The sequence below is a fragment of the Ophidiomyces ophidiicola genome (assembly GCF_022830035.1).
Source record: "Ophidiomyces ophidiicola strain CBS 122913 chromosome Unknown scaffold_1, whole genome shotgun sequence".
Classification (NCBI taxonomy): domain Eukaryota; kingdom Fungi; phylum Ascomycota; class Eurotiomycetes; order Onygenales; family Onygenaceae; genus Ophidiomyces; species Ophidiomyces ophidiicola.
In genome coordinates this window covers 1786856-1803704 of record NW_026054641.1, presented here as the reverse complement: position 1 = coordinate 1803704, position 16849 = coordinate 1786856, and the positions used below count along the sequence as shown (strand labels likewise).

Sequence of the window (16849 nt, the reverse complement as noted above, 5' to 3'; positions counted from 1 at the left end):
CGCACGCTTTTTTGAGCGAAGAATCTTGAAAAAGTTTTTTTTTTTTCTTTCTTTCTTAATTCTAGACGCTCCCTGGGATTGGCTAATTAGGACTTGTTTAATTATATTGCTTTAATTATTAAAACGACACTCCTTTTTGTTGATTATTGTTGCCAATCTTAATGAGGTCCTCGCCCTTGTTCCAGATCTCTCACACACTATGCCATTGTCTGTCCCGCCCCTGTCCCCATCCGCGAAACGTCGAAAGCCTCTGCATGACAGAAGTGCGTCTCATACCAACGAACTGCCTCCTTCTCCAACATTGCGCCTCGTTATGGAGAAGGACTCCGACGACGACGCTAATCTCTATACGACGGATCCTTATCCCACCAAGCCGGAACACATTCTCCTGCCCACGCCGAGCAATAACCGACTCTCCGGGCCTCTGACTTCCAACCCTGTTTCATCTCTGTTCCATCGCGACCAAGCCCGCGACTCGTCCGCCAGTACGGACTTTGTCAGTCAAATCTTCCCTGATGACCCTGGGGAGAGCGTCTCAGAACTATCCACTTTAGTGCAAGAGGGGAATCTCTCGAGCTTCATCTGGGGCGGGAGTGAAAATTCAAGCAATACCTCTGTTCCGCCTCTAGTATCGCCTGTAATTGATGAAGGAGATAGTGTGGGTAGCGAGAAATCCGATGGCGGTGACCGAACGCCTCTACCGCCGCTTCGCACCACTATCAAGAGTGTTCCTCAGGGGATCTCCACGCCTGACCTGTCAGATTCGGATTCCAGCAGTCCAAATGTAGTTGAGCTGGGCCTCACGTCAAGCCCAAACGTTATCCCCCTGAATACCTCATCTCCGAATTTTATGCCAATTGCTCCTTCCACTCCATATTACGTCAAAGAAAGCTCCTCCGATTCTTCCCTGTATTCCGCTAATACCTTTGGGACCGCACGGCGATATGTTCGTCCTCAACACCAAAATCCTTCCTTTCTAGACCGCGAGAGCAGTCAATCACAGTCGCTTCCTTCTAGCCCCCCAAGCGCAATTCTGAGATCGTACCGGTCTGCATCATCTCTTGCACTATCGCGAGGAGGCTCAATACAACGATCGGCCTCTGCGTCTACTGGCAGTGGACAGTCGCCAATCGCCGAATGCGGTGTGTCTGTTAGATACCCAGTCATCCGCCATCCTTCTGCTACACCGTCCGTTGTGGAGCCATCGTCTTCCTTGCCTCCTCAGTCCTCTCGGCTGAGGAGGTTCCAGTTAAATAGAAACCTCCATTTGTCAGTTGTGCCCTCTGAATACTCGGCGGAAAGAGAACTCAACAGCCAGATTTCGCCCCTCGTTGATCGAACAGAGTCGACACTACAAGCAAAAGATAATGCCACCGGTGGCCGTCATTCCGATTTCTCAATCCGACTTGTGGCTCAGTCAGAGAGTGACGAAGGCGCCGACACACTTTCCCAGCTCCATCCGTATCCGTTGCGAACAAAACGATCCGGCTCCTTAAGTAATCACTCTATGGTGTCTAGACTTGATAGTTTTCGGTTAATGAGCAGACCTGGTTCCAGCGCCAGTACCGTTCTCAACACGCTCCCCACATGGGCGAAGGTCTACTATCGGAGCGGCGATCCTGCTTTTCAATTTTCCGCCCTATCCCTCGTAGAGGGTAGTCGCCCTTCAACAGCTGCGAGCGCCCGCCCCGCAAATTTTGCGCCTCTCGATATCTCCCGCACACGTCGCCCAAGAAAAAATACCGATACCCGGCTGGCTCTTCCCGCAATAGATACTCGAGACCCTCGGATTCATTGGGTCGGCGGATATCAGCTGGCTGCAGACAATCTTGCAAGGTCCCCTTCCCGATCTCCATCCCGGGAAGACCTTCCTCCCAATTGGTCGCCGCATTTATACCCAGATCATCGTATTGGCTCCTTCCAAAGATCCATTTGGAACCCCCCATCGCTTGACGAAGCTGCAGAGGGAATAGTCAGCTGGCGCAACGTTCAAATCTACCTCTTCTGTTTGGGTTTTCTTCTGCCGCTCAGTAAGTTGCTGGTTCCTTCTTGATCTTCCTGTAGCCAGCACTAATCAAAATCATGAAGCCTGGTTTGTCGCTGCATTTCTTCCACTCCCCCCACGCATTTACCCGGCTCAATTCTCCACGGGCCAACCGGACGTTGAGCGGAATTTCAACAATCGAGTTAAGCATATAGACCAAATTCGCTACGAGAATGCTAGATGGTGGCGAAGACTTAATCGGTGCATGACGCCTGTAGGACTTGTAATTATAGCTACAATTGTGAGTGCCCCTCTTTCTCCATGGCACCTAGGATTCTAACTAGTAATTAGGTTACCCTTTCTGTGCTGGGTATCAAAAATATTATATAACATCTTGCCTTAAAATTCTTCTAGGTCTTCGGACCTTACGACTTAATGCCCTTCATGTTTTCTCCTTTCTACCAGCGCTCCATGACTGATTTAGAAACCGCACTTTACATCTGGCGGGTGACAATTCGCCCCTTTGACGAACTTACGACGGCGTCAGCTTCCCGGTTACTATAGAATCCGTGTCTTTTCCAGCGATTTGATTCTTTCTTGCCTCCTTTTTTTGATTCCAATATTATTTTAACCCTTTTGACCATTCCTTGAGCCCAATGACGCTGACATATCCTTCTACATGCGCACACAGTTGCACATATATACCCAAGCTATCCTCACCTTGGAAGATATTACTTTTATCTATTGCCCACTGGCTATATATTTTTACATACAAATCCTACTTTTTTTTGGACATGGATCGAGATAATATTCTTGACTTTTAAAATACCCACTTATTTTCATCCATACACTCATATTAGAGATGTATGATAGCATATCTTTAATGTAATACTTCAAGGGGGAGTGCTCTCCTCTGGAGAGTTTAGTCTTTTTGTGGCTATCTTTAATCCCTAAAGTACAGCGCAAGAATGGAGCATTTGCTATAGGCATTATATCGGAATTGTTATAGAAAGTAGGGGACATTAGGGATGTCGCCTTCGACCCAAAAGGGGAGGTCTTTAGCATAACTGGTGAACGCTTCAACATCGTGATTTCAACTTTTCTTCAATCAACGCGATCAATTCCTGGCCAGACGGCATATTCACTACACTCCCATTTCTCTTTCTCGCCTCAATCTCCGCCTTGATTTCTCTCATTGCCTCATCAAAGTCTCTTTCGGGGTCATCCGGCAATCCCAGAGTTGGGCCCGGAGACAACACCTTGTCGCTTGCAGCTTTCTCGTCACGCGGAGGAGGCGTAAATCCTTTATTTCTCAATTTGATTTTCTGCACTAAAATCGCTTTTGCTGGGCTGGCGAAGAATACAAGCGATACAGCAATCCCGAAAATTCCATAATAGTATACATGTGCCCAGGCCGCAATGCAGTCGCCAAATGTGAGAAGGATGAATGGGGCGACAACGAAGGAGAGGGTAAGTTGGGTGGTCACCCAGCCCAAAATATCATAATAGCGCTTTTGCGGCGTAGGCTTGGAGCCATCAGGTGTCATGAAAAAGGGGCGAAGATGACGACGCAGGTCTAGCAATTATCATTGGTGTGTGCACGAAATTAAAAAGATAAAAGATAGTTGAGGTTTGGAACTTACTCTTCGCTGTTGTCTGAACAAATGCCCCAAGTATGAAGGTGAGATAGTAGCCTGGGTAGAAGCCATGCCATGTAGCGCTGGTTAGGAATGTTGCCAGACTAGCTCTGAAGCCAGGCTTTCTTCCCTTCGGAGTGACTCGTAGGTAAATATAGTTTCGCAGCCAGTGATTGGTGTTCTTGTTCCAATTACCCAAAAAGCCATGGGGACTCTGGGCGGTTTCTAGCTCCAACGGGTTCACGTTTTCTAGCTTATTCCAATATGCCTTCCCAGTCTGCGGATCGAAACCGTTATAGCCCATGCCACTGAGGATACAAGCGCCTTCAGTCAAAGTCCATACGCCATAATATTTAGTCCGTGCAGTGAGACCAAGCATCTGTAGGAAAAAAACGCGCTTCAAAAAGCCGTAGCTTAGATATTCTGGACTGAGTATTATCGTTTTGTTAAACCACGGCCCAGCCTGAATGAAAACCAAGATCCAAAGTAGTCCGATGAGCATTTTTCGCATCGCAGGGCGGCCACTGCGAGGAATTTTTCGCTTCTTGCGTACTGCAGGCACCTTTGACGGGTCCGAACCTGGGGGATGATCAAACATGGTCGTCTCAATCCACCGACGATACTCGACATAGTCGAACGCTGGTCCAGCAAACAAGGAAGGAAAGAAAAAAACATAGCCCGCGAAATCCAATATGCTAGGAAGCTTCTTAATGGCCGCGTGCTTCTGCGCGTCCGACAGCAAATTTTCGGCAACCCGACCATCGTGCACATTCCAGCAAAAGGCGCTAAGTTTCATCACCAGTACCATCTGCGCGCCTGTTATATCGACAGAGGATGGCTCGGCAACAATTTGACGATATATATGGCTAATAGACATATACGTCATTAAAAATACGAAGCCAACCCACGGCATTAGCGATCCGTCAACGAAGTATGCAATGGCGTACGCGCCGGCTGCATTATAGAGAAGGGTACGGAGACCATCCCAGAGGTCAAAGAGCCCGACCAAGTAAAAGATAGAGACGAGAATAATAAAAGCGTTCTTCTGCCATGGCTTGGAGTCGGGAAGACGTTTAAGGATCGCGGCGAGGGGATAGGAGAGGAGAAAGGATGTGAGTAGCTTGACTGTAGGTCAAAGACGTGAGTAACATAGAGCCTAGTGGAGATTCAGTAAAACGTACGCTCGTCAACGGAGGCACCAGTGAGCCTGGAGACTGAAACGAAGGCTGAAAAGAGAAGCTGTCAGAAATCACATCTTTGTCGAGAGTTAGATGGGGACGAACGAATATTGATATACGGAAGCATCGTGACCAACGCTTATATTATGCACGAGGAAAGCTGCATTAGACGCCGATAGGCTCTATTCGGGCCCAACAGACCGGATGAGAGTAGGTGGCCCCCTATCGCAAGGAGTATCTCGTTGTTGGGAGGAAATTATGGGGACGCTGGATGACTAAGCTGGCGCTCTCGGCGGCTATTTTGCCTAGCCGGCGATAACGTTTGCGGCGGGCAGGCGGTTAGGAAGATCAAAACAGGCACAAACTTGCCGTTGATACCGTAATACATACTAGATTTCAAAAATACTTTGACCCAAGAGACATTTGGATTCCGTACCGTACTCCATACTCCATACTCCATACTCCGCCTTTTAAACGCGTTTCCTTGAATATCTCAAAATAGAAACGCCAAGCCACGGTAGCCGCGGCGCTCAAATTCGTTGGTTCAGCGCAATTGCCAGGCCCTCGATCTGACCGAGAGTCGAAATTCTCTTGTTTGAATACAATAATAGAAGATCCATTGATGGCGGACCTCTCTAAAAATAGCGTCTTTCAGGCGCCTTGCCGCAGTTAACCAATCTCACACCGTTTCCTCGATTCTCTTGGCACAGTTGACTTACCTCATCCCCTCAGACGCCTGCTGCTAAGGTTCTTTAGCGCGAATTTAGTGTTTTGAACTAACCGATTCTGGTAATTCTGCCAGAGCCTGAAAGAGAAGTCTCAATTCAGCCTAGTGTATCTTGGCACAGACCCACCCTAATTAGTAAGGTAGGAGACGGTGAAGGTCTGAGGTTATGAGGCAAACAGTTGACTAGTTAACTAGCTAATCAGCCAAACAGTGCAAACTCTCCAAGATGCTAGGTAGTTACTAAGTCGTAGACCGTGGCGGCGAGCTTGACGACTCTGTGACCGCAGCCACCGGCATTACACCCGGAGACGGACAGCTAGGACATTTTCTTTAATTGCAGGAAATACCTAGGCTAAGGACACAAGATGGATATCGTTGCAGCTGTGTCCGGATACATTTCGAAGATGGTTACCGCGGGTGACTCTTCTACCCCGGGGTCTTCCACTGCAAAAATGAAAATACTACTGCTTGATAGTGAGACCGTGGGAGACATGCCCTTCTAGTTATCTAATCGTGATCTAATTGGGACGCTAGGTCCAAATTGTATCCAGTGCAATGACCCAATCCGCCCTCCTTAGCCACGAAATCTACCTCATCGATCGTCTAGACAACCAGTCGCGGGAGAAAATGCGACACTTGCGGTGCCTGTGCTTTGTTAGACCATCGACGGACTCTGTTCAGTTTCTTATCGATGAGCTGCGAGAACCCAAATATGGAGAGTACTATATCTACTTCAGTAATATCGTGCGAAAATCATCTCTTGAGAGGCTAGCGGAAGCGGATGACCATGAAGTTGTAAAGGCTGTTCAAGAATATTTTGCAGATTTCTTGGTTATAAATCCAGATCTCTGCTCATTGAATATGGGCTTCCCGAAGCAACGCCTATGGAGCCACAGCCCGGACATGTGGAATTCAGACGCGCTACACAGGACCACTGATGGCGTAATTGCCTTGTTATTGTCCTTGAAGAAGAACCCACTTATTAGATATGAGAAGAATAGTTTGATGGCCAAAAAACTTGCTACAGAAGTCCGATATCAACTCACTCAGGAAGAGCAACTGTTCAACTTCAGAAAACCTGACACGCCCCCAATTTTACTTATTTTAGACAGACGAGATGACCCAATCACTCCTCTGTTAAATCAATGGACATATCAAGCGATGGTACACGAACTTCTGGGCATCAGAAATGGGAGAGTTGACCTAAGTGATGTGCCAGATATTCGTCCTGAATTAAAGGAAATTGTTGTTTCTCAAGATCAAGATCCATTTTTCAAGAAGAATATGTACTCAAACTTTGGTGATCTAGGAGGAAGCATCAAAGAATACGTTGAACAATACCAGTCAAAAACAAAGAACAGCATGAGTATTGAATCCATCGCCGATATGAAACGATTTGTCGAAGAGTATCCTGAATTTAGAAAACTTTCTGGAAACGTTAGCAAGCATGTGGCACTTGTTGGAGAGCTGAGCAGGAAGGTCGGGGAATATAATCTATTAGATGTCAGCGAGTTAGAACAAAGTCTCGCATGTAACGACCATCATTCTAACGATCTTAAAGTCAGAAATAACACTGTTCCGTATCAACGAAAATGTACACTAACAATCTTCCCAGGCACTTCAACGATTTATTCAGTCTCCAACTGTGACGGTTGAGAATAAGCTACGTTTAGTTGCTCTTTATGCCATCCGATATGAGAAACAGCCTTCCAACGCCCTCCCGGTTCTGATCGACTTGCTCGCTGCCGCCGGCGATGTTCCTCCTCACAGGATCAACTTGATTCCGGAACTCCTAGCGTACCACCATTCGCTCCAAGCACCTCCAGTTGCCGGGGGCTTTTCTGACTTGTTTGAGTCTGCTTCCTTCTTGACAGGAGCTCGAGATCGTTTCAAAGGTCTTAAAGGAGTAGAAAATGTCTACACGCAGCACTCCCCCCGGCTCGAAGCAACCCTTCAAAATCTCATCAAAGGCAGACTAAAAGAACTGCAATACCCTTTCCTCGAGGGCGGCGGACATACCCGTGACAAACCGCAGGATATTATTATCTTTATGGTCGGAGGGGTGACATATGAGGAGGCGAAAATGGTAGCACAGGTAAACGCCACTACGCCCGGCGTCCGTGTTGTGCTTGCTGGAACGTGCGTACATAACAGCGCGACTTTCCTAGAGGAAGTTGACGATGCTGTTGGAAATTGGCCAGAACAAGCTCCTGCTACAGCGGCTGGAAGGTTAAGGAGAGAGGTCAATCGGTAGTAATTAGCAAATGGCGTTCTTTCACATATGTAGACGGCCTTGGTGTATGGAGCGACTTTTTGTTTCTTCGGGACATACTTTCATATTTTTTTTAATTTTCTATACGGAGAACAAGCTACGGAGCGCATGGAGTATGTAACTATGTGGTTTAGTTAGTTAGCTAGCGTGTTTACGGGTATCATAATGGAATCTTCGCTGTAGTTTCTGTAGTTTAGTTCTCCGTCCAGCCTTCTAATCAAATACAAAGCCTGGAGCGCCTCACGACCACCACCTCCCTTTTCTTCAGTGCAGCGACCGCGTGGGCGGTCCGAGCCCTGGGGCTTGCCCGCCATCATCCATGGACTACCACCAGTTAGAACCGGTGCTCGTCTCATCTCCAGGCGCTGCGCGAGATGCCATTCTTCGGCTGCCAGCGACCACAAACCCTCCGGGCCCCCAGAACCCGCCGCAGCAGCTGGTCTGGCTGGTGAGTCGGGTTTAAAATGGCTGCTCTACGTCTGCTAACTCTCTGTGTGTATTGCAATCGGTAGATATTCGGCGCAACAGGTCATATGGGTCGCTCTCTCGTGAAATCCGCCCTCGTCCACAATGACCTTGTTGCTGCCGTCGGCCGCACTTTCGAAAATTCTGCTGCGAGTATGGAGCGTCTTCAGAGTGAAAATAAAAATAGCCTCGGTCTTCTTTGCGATGTCCGGGTCCGAGAAACAGTGCAAGCAGCGATTGACAGAACAATAAGCCATTTCGGCCGGATTGACATTATTGCCAATTGCTCTGGATATGGTGTCATCGGGGCGTGTGAAGACCAAGAAGAGTACGATATTAGGAATCAGTTCGAGACGAATTTTATGGGAACGTTGAATATCGTACAGTGCTCGCTGCCGCATTTCAGGCAGCGGACTGCTGGACGTTATCTTATATTTAGTTCGACATCCGGCGCATTGGGTGTTCCTGGCCTTGGGCCATACTGTGCGTCTAAGTATGCTGTTGAGGGTCTTATAGAGAGTATGCTCTATGAAATCGACTGCTTTAATATCAAAGGAACTTTGGTGGAACCAGGCCATATTCGCCGCGACGATTTCGATAATCTTCCTGGAATTCCTGTTCCGGAGAACTATTTATCTTCTCCACTCCCTGCGTTTGGACACTTTTTGGTCAAGCCAGCCGGCCCTGCATATAATGGCCAGAATGCCCCAGCCGCTCATGCAAAGAGGGTCATACAATGGCTGGGAGATAAGCAGCCTACAAGTGCTGTGAAGGCAGCAGAGCTGGTATGGCAGCTAGGCCATTGCTCATATCCCCCACTAAGATTGCTTCTTGGCAGTTACGCCGTGGAAAGCATTAGGGATCGGTTGAAGTGCATCACTGAAGAAATTGAGGATTGGAAGCATCTGAGCTTTCCACCTAGTGAGCTACATCAAATGGACCCATCGCACAATAGGGGCGAAAATGCAGATTCAAGCACTTCTGTTGCGGAAAGCCACACCCTTACCTCCGATGTTGGGATGGGGGGTTGATTAATCCTCTCTTCGTTTATCTTTGGGTCTACTCTACAAAGGAACCACCCTTATGCATATACATTTATTCCACTTTATGCGGCTCGACTGACGTATTGGACTAAGATGTCTCTGCTTTAATTCAGGATTCACACCTACGCCTTGGTTTTCGTCTTTTTAATACTTTGACCGTACGCCACTTGCATATAATACCCAAAATATTTGTCGGCAAAATCATCGATCGACTCATACGGCACGCCTAGTCTAACAGCAGCCGCAATCCCAGATATTGAAGCGGCTTCATACATATTCTGGACGATGTCAATATGATGCTCGGTGTTGCTGTGAACGAATGGAACACGTACCGCAAAAGCCCAAGCACCTGCAAACAATGTGTTGTTTTTTCCGTTAATATATCTCAAGTACGGCATTACTCTGAAGAAATTTTTCCAGCCTTGTGATGGTTGGTGTATCCACCTTCTCTGAATCACTTCCTTTTCGGCTATTGAATCTATGGTCCAAATATCTTTTAGCTTCGCTCCCATGAATCTCGTCTGGAATATATGGCGTTCAAATGGTACTGGCGGCTCTCCGGGTCCTTGTTGAAACTGATACTGGAAATTTGAGTAATCAAACGTCAACTCATTTCGACTCGGCATTGTTGGGTAGGAGATGGAATAGTATGACGGATGGAAGCCTGACTGAATTCCAGCCTCTCCCTTGGAAAACGCGATCCGCTCTTCCTGGGCTTTTGTGTGGGGCTTGCCGCACAGTTCCTGCTTGAATGCAGGCTCATATTTATTCTCGACGTAATTGTGGTCAGAGTGTGTTATGGTGACATCGTCGTGATACTTCACGCCATTGAGAATAGCCTTTTCTTTCCAGGTTGCTCTGTCACCCAGCAGCCTCCTAGCTTCATCGCCCGGCACACAAAGCACAAGTTTGTCGAATTCTTCCGTTATTAATCGCTCTCGGTAGGCTTCCTCGGTCAGCCGAGAATCCTCGTCTATATGTCGTGTTTCCACAATGATGCCGTGATTGTCCCGCTGAATGATTCTGAGTGCCTGTGTATTCAACCGTATCATGATGCCCTTTTCTCGGAGGCCAGCAGTCCAGTCTGCATAAAATCTAGACAGGTTGGGAAACGCAAACATTACTGGACGAGGGGGCATAAAATCAGAGGGGTCATAATCCCATAGCTTCAACTGGGGGTGCTCGAACAATTGCTGAAGGATGCCGCACGGGATATCCTCTGGTTCGTTTCCAACCCCCAAAAGAAGGGATGTTGTCGGATATAGGATTCCATGGGCGAATTCTGTACTGAAGCCAAAAATTTTTAACACCTTTTTCAAAGGGACTATCCATAGTGGAATTGGAAAATGGCGAATGAGCTTCAAGGTATTTCCAAATTTCTTGATCTCATCCCGATGCCTCTGTATCATTGGTGTCGGAAACATGTTTGTCCAAAATCCGTCAGTGCCCTTTCCGAATGAGAATTGCACTCTCACTTCTCTCGGCTCGTAACCGTACTCACGGAAGAACTTATAGGTGTGCCGGAACATGCGATTTCCACCTTGCGTCCCAATATTCATCCAATCAGCCCCGTATTGTTGACTGTCGATGTCCATGGACATTGCTTGCCCACCAGCAAAAGCACTCCTTTCTAACAGTGTGACTTCGAATTTATCAGGCTCCTTCGCAAGAGTAGCAGCACATGACTAGCAAGAAAACGTTATTCTTCATATGAGCTGGAAATATCAATTGCTGGTGCAGCTGGAGTCAGGAAGAGATAACACTCATACATACCATTCCGGCAACGCCACCGCCAATGATGAGGACTTTCTGCTTGCGAAACTTCGCGCTCGTGGACCGCCCCATCGTTCATTGGGTCCTAGAAGCCTCCGGAAGAAATCTCGGTTTTTCTTGCTTGCCGAAATGTTTCAGTTTGCGAGTGTTGGCAATTGTATGTATTGGCGGATATAACACTCATCGCAGTTGCTCGCTGTTTCCATCATGGTTGTAAACCCAAAATGACGTAATTAAAACCGCATGTTAACTTCCAAAGCTTAGTAACATGGCTAGACTTTTTGTTGACCTAGAAAAGGAGATGGTCGTATAAATGTAGGCTACGCGGCGGCGATGGCCAGACGTGGATAGCTTCTCTAGCCTGAGCACCCCTTACTCATGCTTCTAGGTATTAACACAGAGTAGTCCGCGCACCACAGCTATCCCGACTGCGTGCGATATCAGCCTTGAGCGCCGTCTGAAGGCGTTGGCTTCTATAGAGGATACAGAGAACAGCACAACTCGGCCACTTCTTGGCTGGGTGGGTCCACGGAGGCGTCGATCCCCGCACTTGCGCTTATCGGGCTAGTCAGATCGCCCCGCCAGAGCCGCGACAGCATGGCGGGCTTGGCGGGCCACCACGTGCCTCCTTTGCCGTGTGGAGCGAAGCAGCCATCAAATGTCACCCCAAACCTCTCCGCACCGCTGTGGGCATGAGTCGTGTAAGAACAATAATGGGCCCGTGCAGATCAATCAGTTTTGCCTGGGCGTGTTGCACCCACATACACGACACGCTGACCCGTCGCCTATTGCTCTCGTGCTTTTTAACTATTCGCCTTGGCTGGAGACTGGAGAATTCTTCCACCGAGAATGGGGGTCTCGTCATTACGACAGCAGTAAGTCAAGTACCCAATACCCATGGCACCTTGATTTCGTGTTTGTACGGATAGAGATGCAGAAGACGACAGTTTCCGAAGGGGTGCTCCCGGTAAGAATTGGCGTGGGTTAACTCTCTGTCAAAGCCCGACGTCAGCTCCATTTTTCACGGCCGTGCTAGGTCAGGATAACGACGTCTGCAACTTCTACCTCCCCTATGGCCGGTTTTAGTTACTTCTGGGTCATACCACATTAACCCACTTGTAACTGCACGGGACAGCAAAAGGCTCCAAAAGAACAACGCCCATAGCATCGCGTGAAAGAAAGCTGCATGCCCAGTATTCTGTGGGTTCCATTCAACAATCTTTTTCCTATTATACGTCAACCAAGAACTCTGCATGGGAATCCCACATACCCGAAAAGCCCACAGCCTTGAGACTTGACTTAGATACGTCGTATGAAGGCGGAGTATCAGAAGTAAGAAGACAGGTTCTCAGCCGAGGCATAAGGCAGAAGACACCTTGTGTGCTTTTTCTGATTTTGCTTTGTTCATGTTTATGCATCATGGGTGGTGTGTTCTGTGGATCGTCCTCAGAAGCGACCCCGGAGATTCTTGTACCCCGTAGCTATTAAACCCCAAACATCAATTCAGCCCAAGTATTTTTTCCCCCATTTTCAAAGCGGAATATTGTATTTTATTAATATCAATAGCGGAGGTCAAGCGGGCAAAGGCAGTGATGGCTGAGAGAGAGGGATCTAACGAACGTCAATACCATGGCACTACCTCCGCCTATGTGCTTCCAAATGAGTAAGCTATTTCCTTTCTTGATGAATACTGAAACTAATGAAGATTATGGTGCCATTGAGCAAGAGAGACTGGACGCCCAAGCAGCAGCCATTGTTGAAATGATTGGGGGCGTCCCCTTCCTTGCCCCTAGCCAGAGAGCCATGGCAGTGTCAAGAGCAGTTGACGTCGGCTGTGGTACGGGTGTCGCAACAATGCAACTTGCTGCGATGTTTCCACACGCCAAAGTCTACGGCCTCGACATTTCGCCCGTGCCAAAAACAGCACGAGAGATGGCACCAGAAAATACCGTCTGGATGGTGGGCAATGTACTAGACATGGAGCGTGATGACGGCGCAAATGATCCAGCCAGCCGCGATATTTTCACAGCTGGCGGGCTCGACTACATATTTGGCCGAATGCTCTTCTTGGGGATCAATGACTGGGCGCGATATTTTTCTATTGCATCTCATTCGCTAGCGCCTGGTGGGATCATAGAGCATCAGGACTTGGACTGGGAATTCTACCGCGCTGGTTCGTCTGAGTGTCTGAGCGACAAGTGGGAGTGGCACAAAACTGTTATTGCGGCGGCGGCACAATCAGGTCTGGCGGTGCATTCCGGGTCTGGCGCCGCGGCGCTGATGAAAGCAGCAGGATTGGAGGTGATTGATGTCCAAACATTTGAATTTTCATTTGTTCCCTCCAGCAAAACGCCTAACAGCCAGGCAATGGGGAGATACGTACAGAAGAAGCTCGTGCCGAACTACCCAGAGCTACTCCGCAAGATGTTGGGATCCAGTGGCATTGGATGGGAGGAGCTTGAAAGGATGACTGCACAATGCCTGCTCGATATTGGGTCTGAGGAGGGATTGCACCAGAAATATGTAGTGACTCTTGCGCGGAAGCCGTAGATGAATGCATGACTAAGCCCGGACCTCGGGTAATATTTTATCCATAAATCTCTCTCAGGTAAACCATGTGAGACCAACAACTAGCAACCACGAACGCCTTCCACGCCATCCACGCCCTTCGAGCAAGCAAACTAGCCCGAAGACGAGCTCCATACTGGCTCTGCAGCCCCGTGCCAGGGCAACTTGACTCGCAGCCTAAGACTGCAGACGGCCTGGCAGCCCGCTGTTCCACTGTTGATGCCCAGAGACCCCGCGCCAGCTGCGACTCCCATTGCCGTCTCTGCGGCGCCGTGGTTAACGCGTTCGACTCTGGTCCATGCACCCGGGGCACTGAAAAATAGCAAGCCCGATTATTCCGGAGAGGGGGGGGGGGGCAACTATGCTCTGCATGTTGCGTTGATGGCATATCTGTTTCAAACCCATTTGCTGCGTCAACCATGGGGCTTGCGCCACGGTGACAATCCCGTACCACCTCAAAGTAGCATTGCCATTTCCGCTAGTTAGTTGACCCATACCCTCGATACTCTCCCTGTGTGAGCCAATTGAAATCTTGTGACTCTTGTTCCTGGTGGCAGATAACTGCGACAAATGTATAGGTCCTTCAATACTGGGTACCTACGATCATTCATTGTTCTTCTTAGCTGGACATTGCCAATCACTATTGTCATCAGCCGCAAAAATATTGGCTTGTATGTGGGAATACATGCTGCGGAATCGCCATCTTGCATTTCCCATAACCCACATCCCACATCGCAACGTCAGCTGGTGGGTACAGCGGCTTTATCTAAATCCAAAAGAAGCACATGTATACCTCGTATATTATATATTTTTTTTCGCAGCTCCACGCCCCGCGATGGCGCGACTTTCCCCGCGGTTCTGTGTGAAGAGGTTCAAGATCTGGGATCTGCTATCGGCGATAGCGTTTAGAACTGGGTGTGGCCAGGCCTGCTTAATATATTTTATTAGGAGCTGAATTCCCACTTCTCATAAGCGAAATACTATAGGCAAAATACAATAGGATATGTTCCAATCTATAGAGAAACATGGCCCCCGATTTACTCTCTGTTTTCTTCTTTCTGATGTTCATCATCACACTCGCTGCCATCCTGCACAGGCTAATACAGAGAAAACAACCAGCACCTATCAAAGCTGACCATACAGGAGATGCTGAGAGATTGCACAAGCTGAGGGCTCTTAGCCGCCACCACGAAGTCGCTTCAGTTCTATCAACTTTGGTAAGGGAGGATGGTGCTGGGACTTGGCCACCAAGAGCAAATCATGACTCCTGGCCGCATGCTCTTCGTCCCTATAAAAATATATATCTAGAGCTTATATCACTATTGCCGACAGCTCGGCCTTCCCTTGACGACGACATCAACAACGAACGGCGCAACAAATACCGCTCTATAATGCGGAAACTCCTTTCAGAAAGAGTCAATATTTTTGAAGTTGAAATACTGCTAGCTTCCGTTGAAGCAGGGAGCTGGGATCTCTGCCCGCGAGATGTCTACAATGGGTTTCATTGTTGCGTTGCCGTATGCCGTCACGCCTACAGGTACTCTCATCTTGACAACAGATAAAGGGACGAATGCTGACTAGTAACTCAGATGGGCAACAATCCCAGTTGTCAGGGTCGCTCAGTTGGAAACCGTTATTGACTTTCCACCAGAATTAGATATCCCTTGGCCCTTTTTCCAGCGACATTTTGGCGTCTCTGCAGAGAGCGGGAATAACACATCGAATGTTCTACTTAACTTTGATGAGAGAGGCGAGAGAGTGTATAAAATTAATGTTGGGTTGTCTAATACAATACAATCATCGGAGGAAGCCTTCTTTCGTATGTTTTATCATCTGGAGATTTTGGTAATAAGAGCTTCTATTATTTGACCGTTTCAAGGTTGCTAACAACTTAGAAGGCCTTTCCAGTCTATTGCAACATCGTCCATGCAATTATCTCCTTTGAAGAAAACAACAAAGCCAGTTGCCTAAATTATCTTGAAAATGTTGTTTCTGGGGTTCGCGATCTTCTTCTGATTTTCTACCAAAATCTGACAGAGTCCCGTATATCCCGCTCCGTGTGGCTAAGCTACGTTCAAGGCTTCCAGGGCTGGGGCATTGGAAAGCTTGTGAATGGAGAGTTTGTCAAGTATGATGGGGTTTCTGGCAACCATATTTTGTTCTTTCAAGCCCTCGATGCCTTTCTGGGTATGAACCGCTATCTTACCGATGAGAATATGGATAGATATATTCCCATAAACCAGAGAAAGTTTTGCCTAGCGCTGAAAAAACATTCCTTCCGCGCAAAACTAGACAAAGAGGGAGGGGGAGATAGTAACCAAAGACTTAAAGATGAGTTTAAGAAGATTTTAAACCACTTAAAGGTGAGATTTTATACTCTTAGTGATCATCGACTCAAAGTCTGACCTAAATAGCTTTTTAGAACAGCTCATAGAACCCGAGTTGTGCCGTATTTGAAAGAAGAGGCCCCTGAGCGGTTAATCATGACTGCGGGAAAGTCTCTTCTTGAGGGGTCTCTAGAAGACGCGTTGAAGTTTCTTGATGATATGATGGTTCGTAGACTGACAGAAACGATTTAGATACTCACCCTTTTGTTATCCTGGTGACTATATATATAGAATTGCGACTCCCTATTCGTTTGTGCTTTTGTTCATTAACCCTTCTTAGCGTTGGAATCTGTTTAGATGAATGAAGTTGTATATTTATATTCATATACATACTTACGTGGTATACACTGGGACTTCGGATTGAGGAGATACTTCACTGGCGCTCCTTCATCAGTTATGCCATGAACTCAGCACCTTTGGCCTTCTCGGTGGAAGCACATGGGGTTGAAGGGACCTAGTACCCTAGTACATAGTATCACCGTTATTTGAATCTCCATTCCATATTGGGTCTTATTTGAGGTACATAAAATCTAGTCATATATCTATCATTGATTGGCACAACTGGAATCTATTCGACACGCTGAATTAAGATTGAACTATTTCTGCATCATTGTCGCGTGGTAGCAAATCTTCTGACAATTTTGACGGAGCTGCTAAATTATATTAGCACACTGACCTTCCGCCTGATTTCCGAATAGGTAAGCCATCTTGAAGCTTTTCCATTTTAGTAATTTCGGGTCGGTAGTTTCAAAGACTGCAGCAAGGTCAAGTGGGTGGGCAAAAGATAAGCAGCCCATTTGGGATTACCAGAGAGC

The 16849-nt window shown here is 47.7% G+C and overlaps 7 protein-coding genes across 7 annotated transcripts; 5 read left to right on the top strand and 2 right to left on the bottom strand.

Annotated features, from left to right (window-relative positions):
- Window positions 1-199: 199 nt before the first annotated feature.
- Window positions 200-2324, top strand: LOZ57_000614 (uncharacterized protein; the record flags this gene model as incomplete). Its single annotated transcript, XM_049249713.1, has 2 exons — window positions 200-2030; window positions 2065-2324. 2 exons carry the CDS (start codon window positions 200-202, stop codon window positions 2322-2324), a joined length of 2091 nt encoding a protein of 696 aa, XP_049111907.1.
- A 739-nt stretch (window positions 2325-3063) lies between these two features.
- On the bottom strand, window positions 3064-4926 carry ale1 (Lysophospholipid acyltransferase; the record flags this gene model as incomplete). The annotated part of the gene is made up of 4 exons (XM_049249712.1): window positions 3064-3560; window positions 3628-4746; window positions 4803-4847; window positions 4905-4926. 4 exons carry the CDS (start codon window positions 4924-4926, stop codon window positions 3064-3066), a joined length of 1683 nt encoding a protein of 560 aa, XP_049111906.1.
- Window positions 4927-5891: 965 nt separating this feature from the next.
- VPS45 (vacuolar protein sorting-associated protein 45) lies at window positions 5892-7780 on the top strand (the record flags this gene model as incomplete). The annotated part of the gene is made up of 3 exons (XM_049249711.1): window positions 5892-6008; window positions 6061-7086; window positions 7142-7780. The coding sequence occupies 3 exons, from the start codon at window positions 5892-5894 to the stop codon at window positions 7778-7780; spliced, it is 1782 nt and encodes a 593-aa protein (XP_049111905.1).
- A 337-nt stretch (window positions 7781-8117) lies between these two features.
- ADI1_2 (1,2-dihydroxy-3-keto-5-methylthiopentene dioxygenase) lies at window positions 8118-9294 on the top strand (the record flags this gene model as incomplete). The annotated part of the gene is made up of 2 exons (XM_049249710.1): window positions 8118-8246; window positions 8311-9294. The coding sequence occupies 2 exons, from the start codon at window positions 8118-8120 to the stop codon at window positions 9292-9294; spliced, it is 1113 nt and encodes a 370-aa protein (XP_049111904.1).
- Window positions 9295-9428: 134 nt separating this feature from the next.
- Window positions 9429-11151, bottom strand: LOZ57_000610 (uncharacterized protein; the record flags this gene model as incomplete). The annotated part of the gene is made up of 2 exons (XM_049249709.1): window positions 9429-10991; window positions 11080-11151. 2 exons carry the CDS (start codon window positions 11149-11151, stop codon window positions 9429-9431), a joined length of 1635 nt encoding a protein of 544 aa, XP_049111903.1.
- Window positions 11152-12708: 1557 nt separating this feature from the next.
- Window positions 12709-13629, top strand: LOZ57_000609 (uncharacterized protein; the record flags this gene model as incomplete). Its single annotated transcript, XM_049249708.1, has 1 exon — window positions 12709-13629. The coding sequence occupies one exon, from the start codon at window positions 12709-12711 to the stop codon at window positions 13627-13629; it is 921 nt and encodes a 306-aa protein (XP_049111902.1).
- A 1043-nt stretch (window positions 13630-14672) lies between these two features.
- Window positions 14673-16226, top strand: LOZ57_000608 (uncharacterized protein; the record flags this gene model as incomplete). Its single annotated transcript, XM_049249707.1, has 4 exons — window positions 14673-15184; window positions 15237-15492; window positions 15546-16010; window positions 16062-16226. The coding sequence occupies 4 exons, from the start codon at window positions 14673-14675 to the stop codon at window positions 16224-16226; spliced, it is 1398 nt and encodes a 465-aa protein (XP_049111901.1).
- Window positions 16227-16849: the final 623 nt, after the last annotated feature.